Source organism: Engystomops pustulosus, chromosome 7 (assembly GCF_040894005.1).
Source record: "Engystomops pustulosus chromosome 7, aEngPut4.maternal, whole genome shotgun sequence".
Lineage (NCBI taxonomy): Eukaryota > Metazoa > Chordata > Amphibia > Anura > Leptodactylidae > Engystomops > Engystomops pustulosus.
The window spans coordinates 29,915,435-29,934,843 of record NC_092417.1 but is presented as its reverse complement, the minus strand read 5'-3'; the positions used below and the strand labels follow the sequence as shown (position 1 = coordinate 29,934,843).

General features: G+C 40.4%; 1 protein-coding gene across 9 annotated transcripts in view; it reads right to left on the bottom strand.

The window, feature by feature from the left end:
* Positions 1-19,409, bottom strand: part of MTA1 (metastasis associated 1) — a 77,807-nt gene that overhangs the window by 33,352 nt on the left and 25,046 nt on the right. For all 9 annotated transcript variants that reach the window (XM_072115262.1, XM_072115260.1, XM_072115261.1 and 6 more), the window contains exons 2-14: positions 17,839-17,906; positions 17,053-17,146; positions 15,623-15,749; positions 14,293-14,356; positions 13,809-13,926; positions 13,199-13,301; positions 12,422-12,521; positions 10,254-10,442; positions 9,117-9,191; positions 6,681-6,739; positions 4,699-4,811; positions 2,768-2,919; positions 2,037-2,226 (exon numbers count right to left, since the gene is read on the bottom strand). In XM_072115262.1, coding sequence (XP_071971363.1) covers positions 2,037-2,226; positions 2,768-2,919; positions 4,699-4,811; positions 6,681-6,739; positions 9,117-9,191; positions 10,254-10,442; positions 12,422-12,521; positions 13,199-13,301; positions 13,809-13,926; positions 14,293-14,356; positions 15,623-15,749; positions 17,053-17,146; positions 17,839-17,906 — 1,452 coding nt within the window. The remainder of the gene's footprint in view (positions 1-2,036; positions 2,227-2,767; positions 2,920-4,698; positions 4,812-6,680; positions 6,740-9,116; positions 9,192-10,253; positions 10,443-12,421; positions 12,522-13,198; positions 13,302-13,808; positions 13,927-14,292; positions 14,357-15,622; positions 15,750-17,052; positions 17,147-17,838; positions 17,907-19,409) is intronic.

Here is a 19,409-nt window from a genome sequence, read left to right as displayed (position 1 = left end):
TCACTGCGTTTAACCCCGTAACGGAAAATCGCGCCCAAAGTTGAAAATGGCACTTTTTTGCCATTTAAATGTTTTTTTTAAATTATCTAAAAAGTGATCAAAAGGTCGTACAGTCCTAAAAATGATAACATTGTAAACGTCATCAAAATCCGCAAAAAACGACACCACCCACAGCTCCATACACCAAATGTATGAAAACATTATAAAACCTATACAAATTTGGTATCCCCGTAATCGTACCGACCCAAAGAATAAAGTAGACATGTCATTTGGGGCGCACAGTGAAATCCTTAAAATCCAAGCCCACAAGAATACGGCACAAATGCATTTTTTTACCAATTTCACTGCATTTGGAATTATTTTCCCGGTACACGGCATGGAATATTAAATATCACCATATTGAAGTGTAATTTGTTACGCAGAAAATATGCCATCACACAGCTCTGTACATGGAAAAATAAAAAAGTTACAGATTTTTGAATGTGGGGAGTGAAAAATGAAAACGCAAAATCAAAAAAGGGCCGCGGCGGGAAGGGGTTAAGGGGAATCTGCTGTGATCATACAGAGCTGCAGATATGCATGTAGCGGTGTCTCCTCACGTTGCTTTGCTACTAGGCCCTTTACACATGAGCGAAGGTGATGCATCCAACTCGTATTAAACATGCTGGCTGGAACGTCTGGCCCAAATCCTGACATCCAGAATGTAGTTCAGTTTGTTAATCGGCGTTCGGGCCGGACAATCCCGCCAGCAACGCTGCAAGTGTGAAACAAGTAGAATGCATTACCTTTGCTCATGTGTAAGGGGGCTTATCTGCTTCACAGACTCCCTCCCCCTACAATAGACTACTGCATTGCACTACAGGGCAGTACTATGTAGAGAACCGAGAGCACAGCAGTGTGAAGACACTATAACTCTGGGAAACTACTAGCCTCATACATAAGCATTTCATAGTCCTGCTTCTAAGAACAAGAAAAAGAAAACTGAAGCTCAGTTTTGGATCTTGACAAAGTGGTACAACTTCGGGATTAGAAAACAAGATCGTACTCCCCAGAGTCTAGTTAACAACCCTGATTGTTACTATGTGTTTGAGTCATGTGTCTGAAAAGACCACTGTCTGGACTGCACAATTGCAATATAAATTAATAAGCCCGCAATCTATACTCATTGGATAATAGCACAAGAATAACCAACTATGTAAAAGGTACAAGCTTTATTAACAGGTACAATCCATTACAAACATCAGGCAACGACCAAGAGGACATTAATATTGTAATTGCTTTGCAACAGATTGTATCATATGCCATTTCATTTGTTAAAACTTTAAACAAAAATTATTGGAAAAAAGAAAAAAAAAAAACAAAAAAAAAAAAAAGAAGAAAACATGATCGTATACACCAAAAATACATACAGCATATAACTACACAGCATCAAGAGAAATGTGCACTGTATAGTGCCCTCTCGCTTCTCCTTGTGTGATCATGATCGGATTGATTTTTCTCTAATTGCACCTACCGAAAAGTTTTTCCCCAACTCTTTCAGAAAACATTGGTTACATTTCAGGGGTGCAATATAGTAGGATTGCACAATGCATCTAAACTTTGTATCGAAAAAGTATTAATCTCCCTGCAAACGGTTCAATACCAGGTTTTCCTGGGCTGCGATAGCAAAAAAAAATATATAAAAACCTTATTGTGCTGTTTGCAGCCGTGCACATCTCTGCAACACAGACAGGAAGCGGCTGGGACTGCAGGACCTTACCCGCTCTGCGCCGACTCACTCCTTCTCTGACCCTCCCCACAACCAGGGTAGACAGAAAAGTGTAACAGGTAACATGATACTTTTCCAGATATTGTATCGCACTGAAAATTATGGCATCGGTGCAACCCTACAATATAGCATTTGTATGACAAGGTGTCTGGGGCTGGTTAGCGCAGCACAAATGAGCAGCCTCTTCCCTTTAAATGGAATAAGTATAACAAACATGTAACATCTACCAATAAAAGAAGATATTCTGAAGGATGACCCAAATACTTACACTCTGCTTTTATTGCAGCACTGTTGATGGGCATGTATGGATGCCTGGCAGCGTAGCGTGGGCGGAAAATATCCTGACATATCCGCCTAGCGATCCTCGTCAGCTTTGTAGTGTGCAGATAGAATGCTTGACGCGTCTTCATGGCAAATTTCGGACTCCCACCGGCTCGCATTGGTAGCCCATGTGGGCTCTTTCATGAGAAGAAAAGAAAATTTATTTGGTACAGAAATAAGTGTTGGAGAAAACTGAACCATAATAGAGTATAGTATGCATTAATGTCTGGTGTATATATGCACTATACAAGAACAGTAACAATACACAATGTTGTCTGCTGCCATGGAAATGCATAGTTCTGCACAGAAGAAGAACCACAATATTTGTGTTTATTTGACCCTTAGAATCATTATAGATGATATACGGGGGACAGAAAACAATCCAAAAATGCATTGGTTATATGGACCGTCATTAAAAAGTCATTAAAATCGTGTGGCTGTGTAGACCATAAGCCACGACTGTGTTCACACCATAGGCTTTGTCAGATTTTATGAGAGGAGTACAATGCTATTCACCCAACCTGAACAAACCACTGGACCTTATGAGAAGTCAATAGGTTCCCTTCGACGCAGGCACAGCATCAGTTCTCTTTGTTAACTAAAACCAAGCTGATAGTGTGAACAAAGCCCAAGGCTGTAGCTGTAATTTTTAATTGGTTTAATTTAGAAAGCACATACCATATTATTCCGATTTGGACCTGGCCTCTCTCCATCCAACCTGGTTGGCATCTTCAATCCACCATACTTTTTCCAGTAGGCCCAGCATGATGCACACAGTCGACACTGCATATTAGGAGGACCCCAGGAATACCACTGGTAAGATTGTGTTGCTATGTAGAAAGTAAATTCATTTTTGAAAAATTACAACATTTGGAAATTTAGTGTTTGGTCTTCAAACTAAACTTCTGGAAAAATGGTAGATATATGGGAGGTTTTTCCAGGCCTGCTCTACAGCTTCATGACATACTGATACACAACTTGGTGTCATAGATGGCGAGGATCGAGCCAGTCGCCTATAGAATATAATGCAGGGGTCCCATTAATTAGAATTAGGCTTCACACACATGTACATCGTTCACAAGCTGCAAACAACGGATCCGTGTGACATTTGTGTGGCTTGTGTATCAACAAAGTGTAATCTGTCAAGAAACTATGATTACACACTATGATGTCACTAGCTATTCCTAACCTCATGAACGTTCATGATTGTTTTACCTTGTTATTAATCTGCAAATATGGACTGAATATTTCTCACATTCCTGTAGAGGTCTAAGGAAAGGTCTGAGCCACAAACATGGGTGGGAATAGGACCTGCTCTAAGTTTTCTACAGGATCCAGACAGATCCATGAAAAACACATTCATATGCATGGGTCCATTGAAATTAGTGTGTCATCAGGTTAAAAAAACTCAAATGGCACACAGAAGAAAATCCTGCTCATGATCTAGCCCAAGTGTGAGTCTCAATAGTAGTTATATGGCTGGCACTTGTAACACTTGTGTGCTGTTGAATATATATCTGTCAAAAGAGAAGGGCTAGACCCTTGTAATAGAATCAGTACATCACTCAATATCCTGCTTGGGCTGTCACCCAGCTTTACAATGCTCATTAAAGGGAACCTGTCACCAGGGACCTCATTTTCACTAAAGACAGATTGTAAAAGCCCATGACACCTGCAGTGCAAATCTGCCTCTCTGCCTTTTTTAAGCATTTGCATTACTGTATAATTGTGTGTTATAACTTACTCTTGCATCCTGACAAAATCCTGGGGTAGTCACAGGGGTTGGGCTTTGGCTTGGATGCATTTCAAAAAAACAACATGTGACTTATCTGAGCTGCAGGCTGCCTCCATCTTTGTGCTCCTGTACAGATTGCCTGCCCCCCCCCCCCCCACTGATGTCAGGTTGACCAGGCTGTGACCTTTGAGAAGGAGCATGAGGTGGAGCTGTACAGAAGCACAAAGGTGGGGGCTAAGACTTGAGGAGTGAGTAACACAGACAAGGCACATGTTGTTTTTTGAAATGCATCTAAACCAAAAGTACAGCCCCTGTGACTACCCCAGGATTTTGTCAGGGAGCAAGGTAAGTTATAACACACAATTATATTGTAATGCAAATGCTTAGAAAAGGCAGATTTGAACTTCAGGTGTAATAAGCTTCTGTAACCTGTCTTTAGTGAAAATGAGGTCCCTGGTGACAGGTTCCCTCTAAAATCAAATTAGCCTGACCATGCCCTTTCAGAGAGTAGAGTGAAATAAAAGAATGCAGAATTGATAATAAAAAAATTAAAAAAAAAACTATTTGCAAAAAGACAATTTGTATCAAGATTAATTTTATTGTCATTTCTAATGTATCCACTTTGTGCCCTTTCTGAAAATCCAATTGTCGTTTTCCATCTTCCATAGGAAGAAAAATGCTCCCTTTCCCCCCCAATGTGTGGAGAAATCATCCAATCTCGTCACTAACAAGTCTCATATGTGTCTACAGTATAGTAGAAGTTTTGAACAACTTTATAACTTCTACCATGTAAGCAGTAGAGAACATCTGAAGGACGTCTTTAATACGTCAGCGCAGGTAGGATAGAGACGTATAGAGATCCAGGCACACTTACTGTAGCAGCTCTCGCAGGCTCGCCCACTCATGTTCTGGCCTTGTACCACAGTTCCATTCACCACTGCAGGTTTGATACTATTTGCACTTATCTGGTTTGGGTTCGGTTTGTTACTAGAAAAACAGAAAAAAACAAAAAGGAAGACACTTGTTACTAACGGAATAGTTTTCAGTACCTGCAACATGCCGACTACTTCAAAAAGCTTAAGATTTTTAACAGTAGATGAGCACAAATTCATCACAGGATGGCGAACAGAACAAATAAAGGGCACAGCAATGTTCAATATTAAAAAACATTACTGTAAAAATGTCACGTTGAAATGTTTTGCATTATCTAGAGCACCTATACGACGCTCTGCAAAAATGATTAATTTCCTGATGAGAAAATAATGACAGATCAGGTTCTGTGGTTTCGCTATATATATATTGAAAAGCCACGGGCAGGGAAAGGGCAACATTTTTCATCTCAGCAAGAAACCACATTTTCTTACAGTAAACATAATTTTATACCAAATGTTACAATACGTACATGTTACTTACTGCACTTTTAGAAAAGTTTTAAAATATAACTTTTAGCCGGAAGACTAAAAAAATCTCCCCAATCTGCCTGTGTATGGGCTCTGCTACTATTTTAATAAGATGCATGATAATGCTTGGGGCTATCACTCATAGCAAAGATTAATAATAATAATGTATTATTATTTATATGGCCCCATCAAATTGAATAGGGCTTTACAAATCATAGATGACATATACAAGTATAATATTACATCACAGAGTACAAACAGTTATATGGAACAATAGGAATGAGGGCCCTGCTCACAAGAGCTTACAGTCTATGATATACAGACGGTCCCCTACTTAAGAACACCCGACTTACAGACGACCGCTAGTTACAAACAGCCCTCTGGATGTTGGTAAGTTACTGTACTTTAGCCTTAGGATACAATGATCAGCTATAACAGTTATCACAGGCGTCTGTAATGAAGCTTTATTGTTACTCCTGGTTCTTATGACAACCACAGATTTTTAAAATCCAATTGTCACAGAGACCCAAAAAATTCTGGCTGGGGTTACAATTATAAAATATACAGTTCCCACTTGCATACAAATTCAACTTAAGAACAAACCTACAGACCCTATCTTGTATGTAACCCGGGGACTGCTTATATACAGTAGGGGACTGCCTGTATATTGTATTCCAGCATTTGTAAAACAAGTCTACAGTGCTAAAACCCTGAAGACAAAATTTATGCTGACAGCTTTCCCGATGCAAACCCCAAACATATCCAGACGAGCAAATGTGCCTAAATGAAGCCAAAAGTATTGTTTATTTGTATAAGAGCCACTATATGGCTATACAGCAGTATACAGGCGGTCCCCTACTTAAGGACACCCGACTTACAGACAACCCATAGTTACAGACGGACCCCTCTGCCCACTGTGACCTCTGGTGAAGCTCTCTGGATGCTTTAAAATAGTCCCAGACTGCAATAATCAGCTTAAAATTGTCTGCAATGAAGCTTTATTGATAATTCTTGGTCCTATTACAGCAAAAAAATGTGAAACTCCAATTGTCACTGGGGCAAAAAAAAAAAAATTGTCGGGAACTACAATTATAAAATATACAGTTTCGACTTACATACAAATTCAACTTAAGAACAAACCTACAGTCCCCATCTTGTATGTAACCCGGGGACTGCCTGTATACAGGGTAGAAAGCCACCCAGCAGCGTGAGTGCACCCCTGTTATACAGTATATTACAGTATAACCTTTTTACAATTATCCTAAATACAGGTAGTTTTGTTTCAATATTATTATTATCCAGATTGTGGAATCAGCAATAATTTAAACCACCAGAAAACACAGCAGGTACGGATATAATAAATCTTTATCTTCCTCTCTGGTGTCTTATGTTCCCTTTCTTATTTCCCTATGGTATACTCTACTCAACTGAATGACGCCAGTAGGAGAAAACTTACTAGTTGGGAATATATACTTGTTTTAATTTGCTTTCTGCTTCAGCAGCTTTCAACCGTTTCTAGAAGAAAAAAAAAAACAAACAAGAAATAAAATTAGGAATTGAAACTTAAAAATGAAAAAAAAAAAAATACACATTTGGGTAAAATACTTCAAAATGAACACCGTGCTGTACTGTGGTCCTGCAAAGCTCCCTTCTAACATGTATGAATATAAAAGAGCTGTACAAACTACAGATAAGGCCTCATTCACAAGGCTGTTGGAGGACATATATAAGGCGGTGTATATACGTCCCCCCATATGCCGGCAATGGGCGCACGTTCTATCTTTTCTCGGCTGTTCCTCTATGGAGAGGGGTGGGGGAGAGCAGCGCTCACCCCCTCGCCAACGTGTGCCCGTCGTGCTACGGTACGGCGGGCACACATCAATGTGAATTCAGCCCAACACTTAAAGGGGTTATACAGTGAATATAAAACCGCAAAAGTGTATTCATTGCCGAGTGACGTTAACTACTCAACTTCATTCCCCCTTTCTTCCCAGGGTTATAGTAATTCATCTGGTCTGAGGGACAAGGAAGCAGTGCCTTTACATTGACGTGCAACAATGCTCCTATTCAGGGTCTCTTGGATGCCCCCTCCCTAGCGGCAGAGTATCATTGCCTGGACTTATGAAGCCTTTTGGTTTTTAATCAATGATTTGGCAGTGGCATCAGGCATGGTAAATGATTATATCGTGTTCCCTCATTTCTTCTAAATGAGATCTTACAGACACAGGATTTTGCTTCCACATTTTTCTCAGATTACATTGATTTCTATGGAGGGATGAGCGTCCGGCAAGAGTAATGTAATGGCCGCACACCTGTCATTTTTCCCAAATTGAACAACACAGAAACAAGACAGCGCAGAGATCAAAGGAAAATGCTCCTGCACTGTCACTTCATGAGGAATACGCTGCAGGATGCACTTTAAATGATTACGTCTGGGTGTACGAGATTTTTTTTTTTTTTAATGTACAATAAAAAGGGTTTTGTTTTTGTTTTTTTTCTTTTAAATAAAACATCCTTGAATACTTACTATAGTAAATGCAGATGTAGCTTAAAAGGAAATCTACCACCAAAATCCATCATGATAAATGATTGTCATAATGACTGTGATAATCTCCTAAAATTTGTTATCCATGGTCTCCGTCCTTCTCAATTTAGCTTTTATAATTATGCTAATGAGCCAGAAGGGCTCTGGTTTTAGTGATGGTAGACTTTTCCTACTAACCAGTTCCTGAGGAACTGTTCTTCTCAGGACTTCTTTTAATACACCACAATTTCAGCAATATTGAGTTTTAAACAATGTGGCTTATTTACTAAGGGACACAGATCGCACTTTTGTCAGACTTTGCATTGTTTTTGGGATTTGGCCGGCTTTGACAGGTATTTAACAGGTGTCTGCGCTGGGATTGTGTCGCGCGTGATCGGTTTTTCGCGCAGCTGCGCTGCTTCCAATGCGGCACAAATTGGGGGTGGGCCATCAGACGATCCGACTGATTCGGACTGAGTGCGGGATTTAACTTTCAAATTGTGTCGCAAGACAATCCACTTACACGCACCAGGAAGAAGAAGGCGAACTCCGGCGGACCTGAGCGATGAAGCGACACATGCAGGATATCGGGCGCACCATCTTAGTGAATCGTGGCACAGTGCATTATTATCGGACAATGCACTTTCTGTGAACTCCACGGGACTGGGTAATTATGCTAATCAGCCTGGGGTGCTCTGGCTACAACACCAGAGAGCCTTGTCTTATCATTTATTCACTTTCCCCTGTTCCTGCCATCCACAGTGCATAAGGCAGGTGAAGTCAGGGACCAGACAGGACTTGTATCATAAAGGGAGTGAATAAATTATAAGACAAGCAGCTCTTAGGTGCTCTGGTGACGTAGGCAGAGCACTCCAGACTGATCAAAATAATTTTTCTGTACTGTAGAAATTGCAGTGTATAGAGTTATACTAAAAGAATCCCTGAGAATCCCTCATCTATTTCAGTTCCAACACTTCCTCATCTATCATCAGTAAAACTGATAGAAGTCCTTTAAGGTATTCTTATCTCTAGTATTTGTGACCCATCCACAGGGTGTAAAATACAGCATGGGTTCCGGTCCTACCGATCTCAAAAACAAGAGTCCACTGACACCCTTCCTGCAGTCAGTGGCTGGGTCCACTCTCCATTCAAGCATATGGAATGGCCGAAATTAGCCAAGTTTATAGACTGCAGTCAGAGGTGGCACCTATGTACCAAGGATTTATGACACATCTCTGCAGATATATCATAAACACTAAAAGCGAGAATACATATTTAATTAATTAAAAAAAAAAAAGTATTGCCATTAAAAGTGTCAGTGTAGCACAGAACAAGTAAATCTTCTACACAACTAATAAAGACTAATACCTGCTGCACGTATCTGTCCGTTGTTTTCCACATATAATAGTATTCTATTATGCTGGTTAACGATTTCCAAGGTAACTAGAAGAAAAGATAAAGTAAGAAATGCATATAAATACAGTGGCGCATTAAAAAGATTATTATTCAAACTCTAGTGAAAATCCTGGCTTATTCTGCTCTTCCCTGATCTAACTCACATCTTTGTTGACCTACAAGTCTAGTTCCTGCATACATTCACAGGTTCCTAAAAACGAAGCTACGGTATATGTGAAAGTGAAAGAACAGAGCCACACAGCGCTCACATATTTGTTGTTATGCTAATATTCAGCATGTTCCATCATGGTGACCATACAGTGCAACCAATACAGGGCCCTATAGGGCTACATGGGATCCAAATTGTATTCCCTGCAAACCGACCAACAGTATTAGGGTGGTGTCACACGTTAGCGTTCTGATTCAGTTTTGTAAAGGAATCAAAGCGCACTGGGGCAACCCCTGGGCCGATCAAATATGCATTTCTATGCAAATGCATTCGATCGGCAATCAGTGCCCGGTATCTTGCATTTACACAATACAAGACACCGGGCGCTGATTGCCGATCGCATGCATTTGCATACAAATGTATATGCGCCCAAGTGCGCTTTGATTCCGTTACAAAACGGAATAAAAACAATAACTTGCTCCTGTGTTTTTGACCACGTCTGGTTTTGACTTCCAATAACGGATGTCAAAACTGAAGACATAACGGAGGTGTGAACTGGGCCTAATACTGTATGCACGGCCCTACAAGTCCCAAAGGACTGGGTGTGTAGGCTTCATGGCTTGGTGATATCTGGCAGCTGGTTATCACAATCTCCCAATAGAAGTAAGCATTGATGCTTAGCTGATCCACAGCTGCATAGGTTTATGGATAAGTATACAACAAATTTTTGGCTTGCAGATTATAAAGTGTGAAAATCTCACATAGCTTCAGGAAACAAAGCTACACTGCAACAGTATGGCCCCAAAACCATTTACAAATTACTCTCTCTATGTGGGTCTCTCTAGAAGCAATACTATGTAAAGAGATGATGGGTCACTGCCACTGCTCCATGTAAAAACCAGATGTCATGAGATTATTGCCATGTAAAATGCTTTACTTACAAAGTCCTGCTGGATGTCTGTAAAATCTTTGCCGTACTTTTCTAAAGCTTCTTCAAAAAGATTAGCTTCTGAGGCGGACCACTCCTCCATTTCATCTCTGCAGAGGACAGGGCCTCCTTGTGGTACGAGTGCAGAGATGGCTTTAGAAATATCATAACAATTTTTGTGTAACGTGTCCATGGCATGGAACTGGAAAGAGAAAATGTACAATGGTTAAAGACCCGGCCAAAGTCTGAACCACGAGGCAGCGTCCCTGCAAAGCAAAAACACAGGAAACACTCTGCACAATATTTTGTGCAAGTGCATAGTGTAGCACGCCCAATGACCACGCGAAAAAATACGGGGGATGTGCCGTTATACATAATAGAACAACTTTGTCTTTTGAAGTTATAAACTTTTAAAAGGAAGATCTACCACCAAAATTAACCCCTTAGCCTGAAAAGGCTCTAGTGATTTTTAGCAAATTTTCGTATGCGCCAGCTTAAGGGCCATAACTTAGATTTATTTTTTTGGCATGATACCTTAAAATTTTTTGCGCTGTTTTTTTTTTCGGAGCACATAGAGCTAGATAAAAACATAATAAAAGGGGTTTTTTTTCCATTTTTATTTGGGGTTAAGAGTAATTCACATTCCTTTTTTAATTTATTTTCAAATTAACTCACAATGAACATTATTATTGAATACCCCATTTAGTTTCGGTCCTTTTGATATATAATATGTATAGTTTTTATTATACAGTATGGGGAATGTCATTGTATTTTTATGAATATTTATGAAAAATTTTAAGTGTGTTTTTTTTACTTTATATGTCCCCCATAAGGTCATAAAAGGGGGACATCATACCTTTTTTTTTTTAATTTAAATTTATTTTCTTTTACAAGTTTCCCCTGTAACTGAGGCATCTAGAAGACCCTCAGTTAAAGGGGAAATGAGCACGTGTGGCTGGGGTATGTGACCAGAGCTGTACTGGGTCAGCTCAGTTTAACCCCTTTAGACCAGTTGGTCATGTAACCACCGAGTCTATGGAGCCTTTGACAGCTCTGCTCCTCTATGCATTGCGCTTATTCAGCGCGATGCACGGAGAAGCGGTAACAATCTGCATCTCCATTCTCCCGAGTGTCTCTGGCACCCGGAGACCGGGTCTTGCTCCCGTAGCTGGAACAGGAGCAGTAGAAAACTCTAAACACGTCGCTGCAGGCTCGGGACATGCATCCGCTGACCTCTTAAGTCAGCGGGCAGTCTCAGGTGAGTTAATAAGCATGATAAACCAGGGATACTTACCCACAGATCTAGTTAATGTGACTATGGTAATCATAGCCCTTCTAGCTCATTAACATAATTATAAAAGTTGATTTTAGAAGAAAGGAGGTCATGGATAACAAATACAAGAAGATTACCACAGTAATGTTGCCTGGATCTATGTGAAAGTTTATCATACTTGGCTTTAATGGTAGATTTCCTTGAAGGTGTTTTGCTGGTACTTTAGCTCATGCACTACTTATGGCCAGGAGAAGAGCTGTTTTTAGAAGAAATTAGCCATGTTTTTTCAACCCATGGAAACCCCTTTTAAAAGTTCTTGCAGGCAGGGACCTAAAGACAGAAGCAGCAGTGGACACTTTTGTCTCTCATTTAGTCCAATTAGTGATCCATGAACCCTGATATTAAATAAAGTCAGATACATTTACCCAAAATGAGATAAAAAAACTTCTGTAAACTCATACAAAAATATAGAACTACAGGCGGTCCTCTACTTAAGAACACCTGACTTACAGACGAACCCTAGTTACAAACGGACCACTGGATATTGGTAATTTATTGTACTTTAGTCCTAGGCTACAATAATCAGCTATAACAGTTATCACAGGTGTCTGTAATGAAGCTTGGTTGGGATTACAATTATAAAATATATATAAGTTCCAACTTACTTACAAATTCAACTTAAGAACAAACCTACAGACCCTATCTTGTATGGGGACTGCCTGCATATAGAAACGCTTTCTCCTAAATCTTTTCAGCAGTTGAAAAAAAAAAACAAACAATTTTTTACCCGCATAAAACAACAAAAGCCGTTTGGGGCTCAGTCTGGGGTTTGAGTGAAACTATTGTGTTTGTTTTTTGTCTTATCTTTTACAAACAAACAAATGTTGTCCTGCTCTTATCTCTCTTACCAGCGTGATGTCTCTAGACGCCGCAGCTGCACTCATATGTAGACTTGGTTGCCGGACGGAGCTACTGCAGTCTAACGCTCGGGCAAATGTACCTACGGATCTGCAGGAGGACCAAAAAAGGTGAAAGGTTAAGATCAGAGAGCACTGTCTAAAACAGATTTAGCTACAATTGGCAATGTGTAAGTGCATAGAGCATTGCCTACACTGGTAACGTTTGCTAAATTTTAGCCAAACAGAATCTGTGCAAGTTTTAAGCATCTGAAGGGGAAGTTTCAATTCATAGACAAGCAGAGAGGTGGAAACGGTAATGGCTCATCCACACAAACATTGCTGTGGGGCACATCCCCAAGTATTTCTATCAGCTCATACACATTGTCATTGTCTTCTGTCATTGTTGTGTTGGACAATAGCTTGGGAGAACTTAAAGACATTAAATAAACTTTATTTACAAGAGACATTGGACCCCATGCTCAAGGGACCCCTGTTTCAGAGACTGGTTCATAACTTAAAAAGTGAGAACTTATAATATATACTCGAGTATAAGCCTAGTTTTTCAGCACAAAAAAATGTGCTGAAAACCCAAACTCGGCTTATACTCGAGTAAAAAAATATAGGTTTTACCAGGTTTTTGTGGTAAAAATAGGGGCCTCGGCTTATACTTCTGGTGAATATACCACAATTAGATCAGTGATAATACGAATTAAGGCAAGAAGTCTTTCAAAAGAAACATTTTAGCATCAATGAAAAAAAACACAACACATTTCATCACTTTCTTACCGTGCTACAACTAAAAACTGATCTATCTGTTTATCTGTTAGGGGGTTGCTTGCTTCCCAAACTTTTGTCTCAAGGGAAGCTTGATCTCTACCATCTTCCACACCTGTGATAAATAAAACTGTGTATTACAAGAGCACATATAAACATTCAAGCCAACCAGATGTATCCATATTAAAGGGGTGTTCCCATTTCAGCAAATTAATCCTATTGTTTGTATGATGAAAAATGTAGCAATTTTCCAATATAAATTCCTCATGGTTTTCTGGATCTCTGCTTGCTGTCATTCTATAGAAAGCTTCATTGTTTACTTCCAATGGACAGAAATCTGACCATGGTCACACAGGTGCACGGCTCATTATCACAGAAAATAATCAGAGCTGTGTCATATAACGAGCCGCGCACCTGTGTGACCATGGTCAGATTTCTGTCCATTGGAAGTAAACAATGAAGCTTTCTATAGAATGACAGCAAGCAGAGATCTAGAAAACCATGAGGAATTGATACAGAAAGTATATTGGAAAATTGTATAACTTTTCATAATTCAAACGATAACATTTATTTGCTGAAATGGGAATAACCCTTTAATGTATCCATGATAGACAATTATTACCTTCTTCTAACAGGTCTGTAATGTCAGCTTGGTATCTATTGCCCACACGTATTTCTCCTTTGTCTGCTAACAGCGTCTTCTGCTGGGGATCATACACTAGGGAGTAAAAGAAGAAATCCTGAAAAAAGAAAAAAAAATACAATAATGAATAAGAGAGAATGAAAAAAAGCAAAGAACACAACATATTATTGTAACCAAGAGTGTAGAACAGCCTGGCCACAGTGTATGAAGATGATCGGCATAAGATCTGGGATAACTGGTGGCTTTGGCCACATCACCCTTATCCCAGCAATATACAGCAACATATACAATGGAGGAGCAGCACAACCGCATTCAATTTCATAAGCTACAATGAAAGCAGTGATGCACCGCAATCTTTGGTTACACAATGTGTGGTTATATAAAGTCAATACTACTTAAAAGCCATTCAACACCAGTGACTGTACTTTTGCTGCGAGCTCATACTCATACTATACACACTGACCTCTCTTTCCAAGTAAGATTTTAAGGACTCCGTTTCATTTAACAACGTAACACTGCATTTGCCCCTAAAAAAATGGAGAAAATTGGACATTAATTTACAGAAATAGAAAAATATTTTCAATATGTCATAAGTCTGTGTTATACGTCCGCAGTAGAGGACAGCACAAAGTGCAGGGGTTTAGCTTTGGTCACTTACTTGTACCAATATATACATAACAGCCATCACAACATGAAACTAAACCCACCTATAAAAAACGTGATTTTATAATTGATCAAAGAGATACCATGCACTACTGATTTTTTACAATTTTCTAACTGCGGCCCTAGTGGGGTGGTCGTACTAAGGTACCAATTAGATAAATGGCTGCCCACGTAATGCAAGAAATGTTCAATTATGCCAGAATGGGAGAAAACGTTTACATGTTCTGGCTCTTTAAAGGTGGTGTCCCCAGTTTAAAAGTTATCCCCTATGCTATGGATAAGAGATAACAAGCTGATCAGTGATTGTATGACTGCTGGGACCCCATTATCATAAATTGATGGAGTGGCAGGTTGAGTATTGGTGCTTGGCCTTCTCCATCACACTCATTGACAGTGAATAAAAGCTGCAAGACCCCCGATTTACAAGATTCTTGTGTTCGGTGAAGATCCCAGCAGTTGGACCTCAACCAGCTAGGCATCTCCTATCCTGTGGATGGAGGATAACTGGGATACTTGGGACAACCCCTTTAAAAGGAAAATCCAAAGTGGGAGACAGTACTCTCTGTGCTAGGAGGATGTATAAACAAATCCCCTTATACCTAAATAAAAAATTGCAATACATAATTATCAAAGGAGTGTTCTTATGGACAGTATCTCCAACTAGAGATAAGCGGATCCAAACTTTAAGTTTGACATTCTCTGTTCGGAAGCTCCGCTTAACCAGACATGTTGCAGAAGAGCCAAACAGGCCGCTTTATGCCCTTAGCAAATAGACATGGCTTTTGATTGCTGAAGCGGACACATGGCTAATCACAGCCATGACTAGTTGCTAGGGGCATTAATCAGACTGAAAGGCAGCTCTGCAGCCCATCAAACAATTTGTCTGGTTAGGCAGATCAGGCAGATGGAGGATGTCGAACCTAAAGTTTGGGTCTGCTCATCTCTGTTGAGATGTCACAAGTAAATAACAGATGCATGTCCTGCCCATCTAAAGAACAAAAAAATCCATGGGCCTCACTCCTGCGACCGAACTGAATAGAGAGTAGGCCTCATATGCTTGGCTACTCTTCATTCAAGTCTCCCAAAGACCGAGGATGTGCGGCCAATTCTCTGTGATGATGGACACTTACCTTATGTGCGTGGCTGGTAAGGACTCCAGCTGTCTCGATAAGAACAGCTCTCTGTGCCTTAACTGGTGCTTTAATTTTTCTGGTAAATCCACCATTTCTGGATTTTCCATTTCTTCTTCCATTTCCCCTAAAAAGAACAAAAAAAAACATTTTTTATATCCACTCCTGTGGATATCCATGGGTTTTTTTTCCTTGTGCAAACATTAAAAAGTCAATCTTCACCTCACAAATATCATAGAGATACAACAAGAAAGATCTCCAGACTTATCCTGAGTCAGTCAAGAGAGACGGGTTAGAGACTGCAAGGAATTGGTCATGCTACCGCTTTGATCTATTTGATCTCAAGTCCCCCGCACTGCAGATAATGCAGCAGACTAGCGCACAAGCAAAAGTATAGCAACAATTTCATCTATGCACAAACACTGTCTTCTCATGTAGAATTGTAGTTATGAAATAGAATTGTCAGACATCACATACGTCTTTATGATGTTGTGTGGTACAGTTATCTCTTAGAGAGCAGATACGGTCTCGCTGTGTCAGATGTGTGACCCTACAACCCATAAGAGAGGCGCATCTTATTTGATGTGCGGGGATAAGGCTAAAATCACTAAAGAGGAAGCGCTAAAGTAGTGATAAACACTCGGCGTCCTTCATCCAACAACAATTTAAACGAGGAAATTAAGACCATAAACTTGTACTGTAGATTAAATTTTGTTACGCATGGCACCACTTTGATACCAAAATAACTTAATCCAAAGTAAAAAGAAAACTAAGCTTTCCGTATCACAAGGTAACATTTCCGTCCGATGGAACACATTTTTCCATGGCAAATCCACTGCACAAACACAGTGCAGGCTTTAAAGACTACAGGATTTTAGGGTGTACTGCAATCAAAGGAAAATGTGTGAAATCTTAATACAGGCGGTCCCCTACTTAAGGACACCAGACTTACAGACAACCCTTTAGTTACAGACAGGGAAATATACATAAGGACCTTTAGTTGGTTTAGTGTTGCAAAGCCAACGAAACACACCAACACTGAACTGCTGCCTGTGAAAGACAACACAGCAGCCACCTGTCCTGCGCCCTGGTACTGAGGGACTGCAGTCTCTTATCTGCACTGGGCACGCTGCTGCAGTAAGCTCCTGGCATCCTCCGTATTCCCGGTCTCCAGAGGAGAAGGAAGAGGGAGCAGAGGGGCAGGATCTGACCTGCTGCTTCACCAAGGCAAAACTACGGAGAACAGAGGAAGTCACAGTGAGACAGGTCACCGGAGCTCTTGGGGTGCTGCAGCATTTCCCTCCTGGCCAGAGCTCCAGTGATGAGCCTTGAGATATAGTGCGTGCGCCCTCCCTGGCACCAGTGCCATAGGTACGCCACCAGTGGTGGTATAGAATATAGCAGAAAATACATAACAATAAAATACTTACGCGCATGTTTGTCTGCTAAAGAAATAAGCGTGCTGGAAATATCTCTCCTTCTGTAGAAACACACAACCTTTGCTTCAACATTTCCATTGGCAGTCTGCAAAAAATAAAATCTAAATTTAGAAAATTGAAACAAGTTTTCTCAAATACGTACAAAATTACATCCGGAATTGACCAGACACCCGTGGAAGGGGCTTAACTGCACAGGAACTAAAGAATTAGCTTAATTCAAATGCTTCAGTGCTAGCAGGGGGTCCTCCATGTACATGAACTAAGTCATCCAAACCCACCAAAATTGGTAGGTTCAGGCAATGTCTTGTTTGGTCACTACCCGACATCGCTCATCTTCCTAAAGCCCGTTGCCCACAAGCTCCGTACACTTGAGGGATTTACAGGACTGAACCTCGAATCGCTGAACTGTACAGAAATTGCCGAGTTCAGTGATTTTTGGTTGTGTCTTGGAAATCCTGCAAGTACATGATGAGAGTTTATTGGACCTAACTCTCGCATGGCCAAGGGCTTTACTAACAAAGGATCAGAGCACCTAAATTTGCCTCCTTCAGACAGGACAGACGGGAGGCGCCCAGACACATTAGTCAGTGCCCCCCCCCCCCCCCCCAATTAAATCAGTGAGTTGCTGGTCACTTTAAGACCAGTCTTTCTAATAAAGGAAATCATTCCATAGAGTTTTCCAAAATTAAAAAACAAAGTCATTGAGGCAAAAAGGCAGCTGCCTCCTTTTTACTCCAATTTCCCCTTTCTGCGGCGATGTATAACGTATACACATACCTTGTTCAGTTCTTCTATTCGTCTTATTAAGTAAGGATTGCTTGAAGAGTTTTCAAAGTAAACGTAATCTGAAAAACGCAAGAGATGACAAAAATGTATCAAAAGGCTGAAGAGTACAATATTACTATTATTGAGATGTGACGCTTGTTATTCTCAGATTATTGAGAATCAGAATAAAAAAGCAGGACAACATCCACCTCTCATCCACGTCATTAGATTTCCTCTGTATACAAGTATTTGGTGTACATTGTGGGCTGGCGGACCAGGAGCAGGAATAATACCACAACCAGTTCCATACGGGATACTACATAGTCCCTGTATATGTTGCCAGAACAATAGCCTAACCAAAGAGACTCAGAGCTGGACTGTACATGCACCCACAGCATTAAAGTAAAATACATTACTTTTAAACTAATCTCTGTATCCTTTGCACGTTGCTACATTATATCAAACATATATAATACATGGAATCCAAATGAAGTGTATGGTGGCATCGATCGCCTACACAGTCATGGCGCCTACTCCCTATACACACCCAGTATGGGTTGTCAGACATCTTCAAGCCAAGATACATCACCACAACTTGTTCTGGAGGAAATTAGGCTCCTGCATTTTGTAACACATCATGATATTCATCCTTTGCTTGTACCAGAATGTAACGCGCCAGGTAAAGACGAGTGTGCCTTGCTGAGCCGGGTGTGCATGTGTATGGTAATCAGAAGGTACATCATCTGTATAGGCAATTGTGTACGTGTGTGCACTACATACCAAAATTAGTATTAATATTCCATAATAACATAGAATAACAGACAAACCACGTGCTACTCATAGACTAGTAATATAAAGTACGAGCTGTATACAACTTCGAAACTTGCCAAAGTTGTGCTGTAAAATAAATGCAGTAATAAACTTATGTTCCCCTTTGATACCTTCACATCCAGCCAAGTTTGATACTGCCCTGTAGAGATAATAAAGAGAAGGACCTTAAAGGGGTTGTCCACTTTCAGCAAATAATTGCTTTGGTCTGTGTAAAGAAAAGTTATACAATTTCCCAATATACTTTCGGGATCAGTTCATCACGGTTTTCTAGATCTCTGCTTGCTGTCCCTCTATAGAAAGCTTCTAGGTTTGCTTCCGGTGGATAGAAATCTGACCTTGGTCACACAGGTGCACGGCTCGTTACTACGTGTAACCTGTGTGACTATGGTCATATTTCTATCCAAGCTTTCTATAGAAGGACAGCAAGCAGAGATCTAGAAAACCATGAGGAACTGATACAGAAAGTATATTGGGAAATTGTATAACTTTTCTTTACACAGACCAAAGCAATTATTTGCTGAAAGTGGACAACCCCTTTAAGCTCTCAAATCATTTTCATACAAGGGTCCTTCCAGGACCTTTGAAGGTCCTCCATAGGCCCTCAAACTGCAGAACTACAAGTGGACACAAGGGAGCCCCCACCTTTTCAAAGTAGCACCATATGAAGAAAGTAAATGGCCCACAAATTTCATACAGCCCAGGGCCCATGGCTGTCCTCCCCTGTATACAGCTCCGCAGCACATCTATGTGTT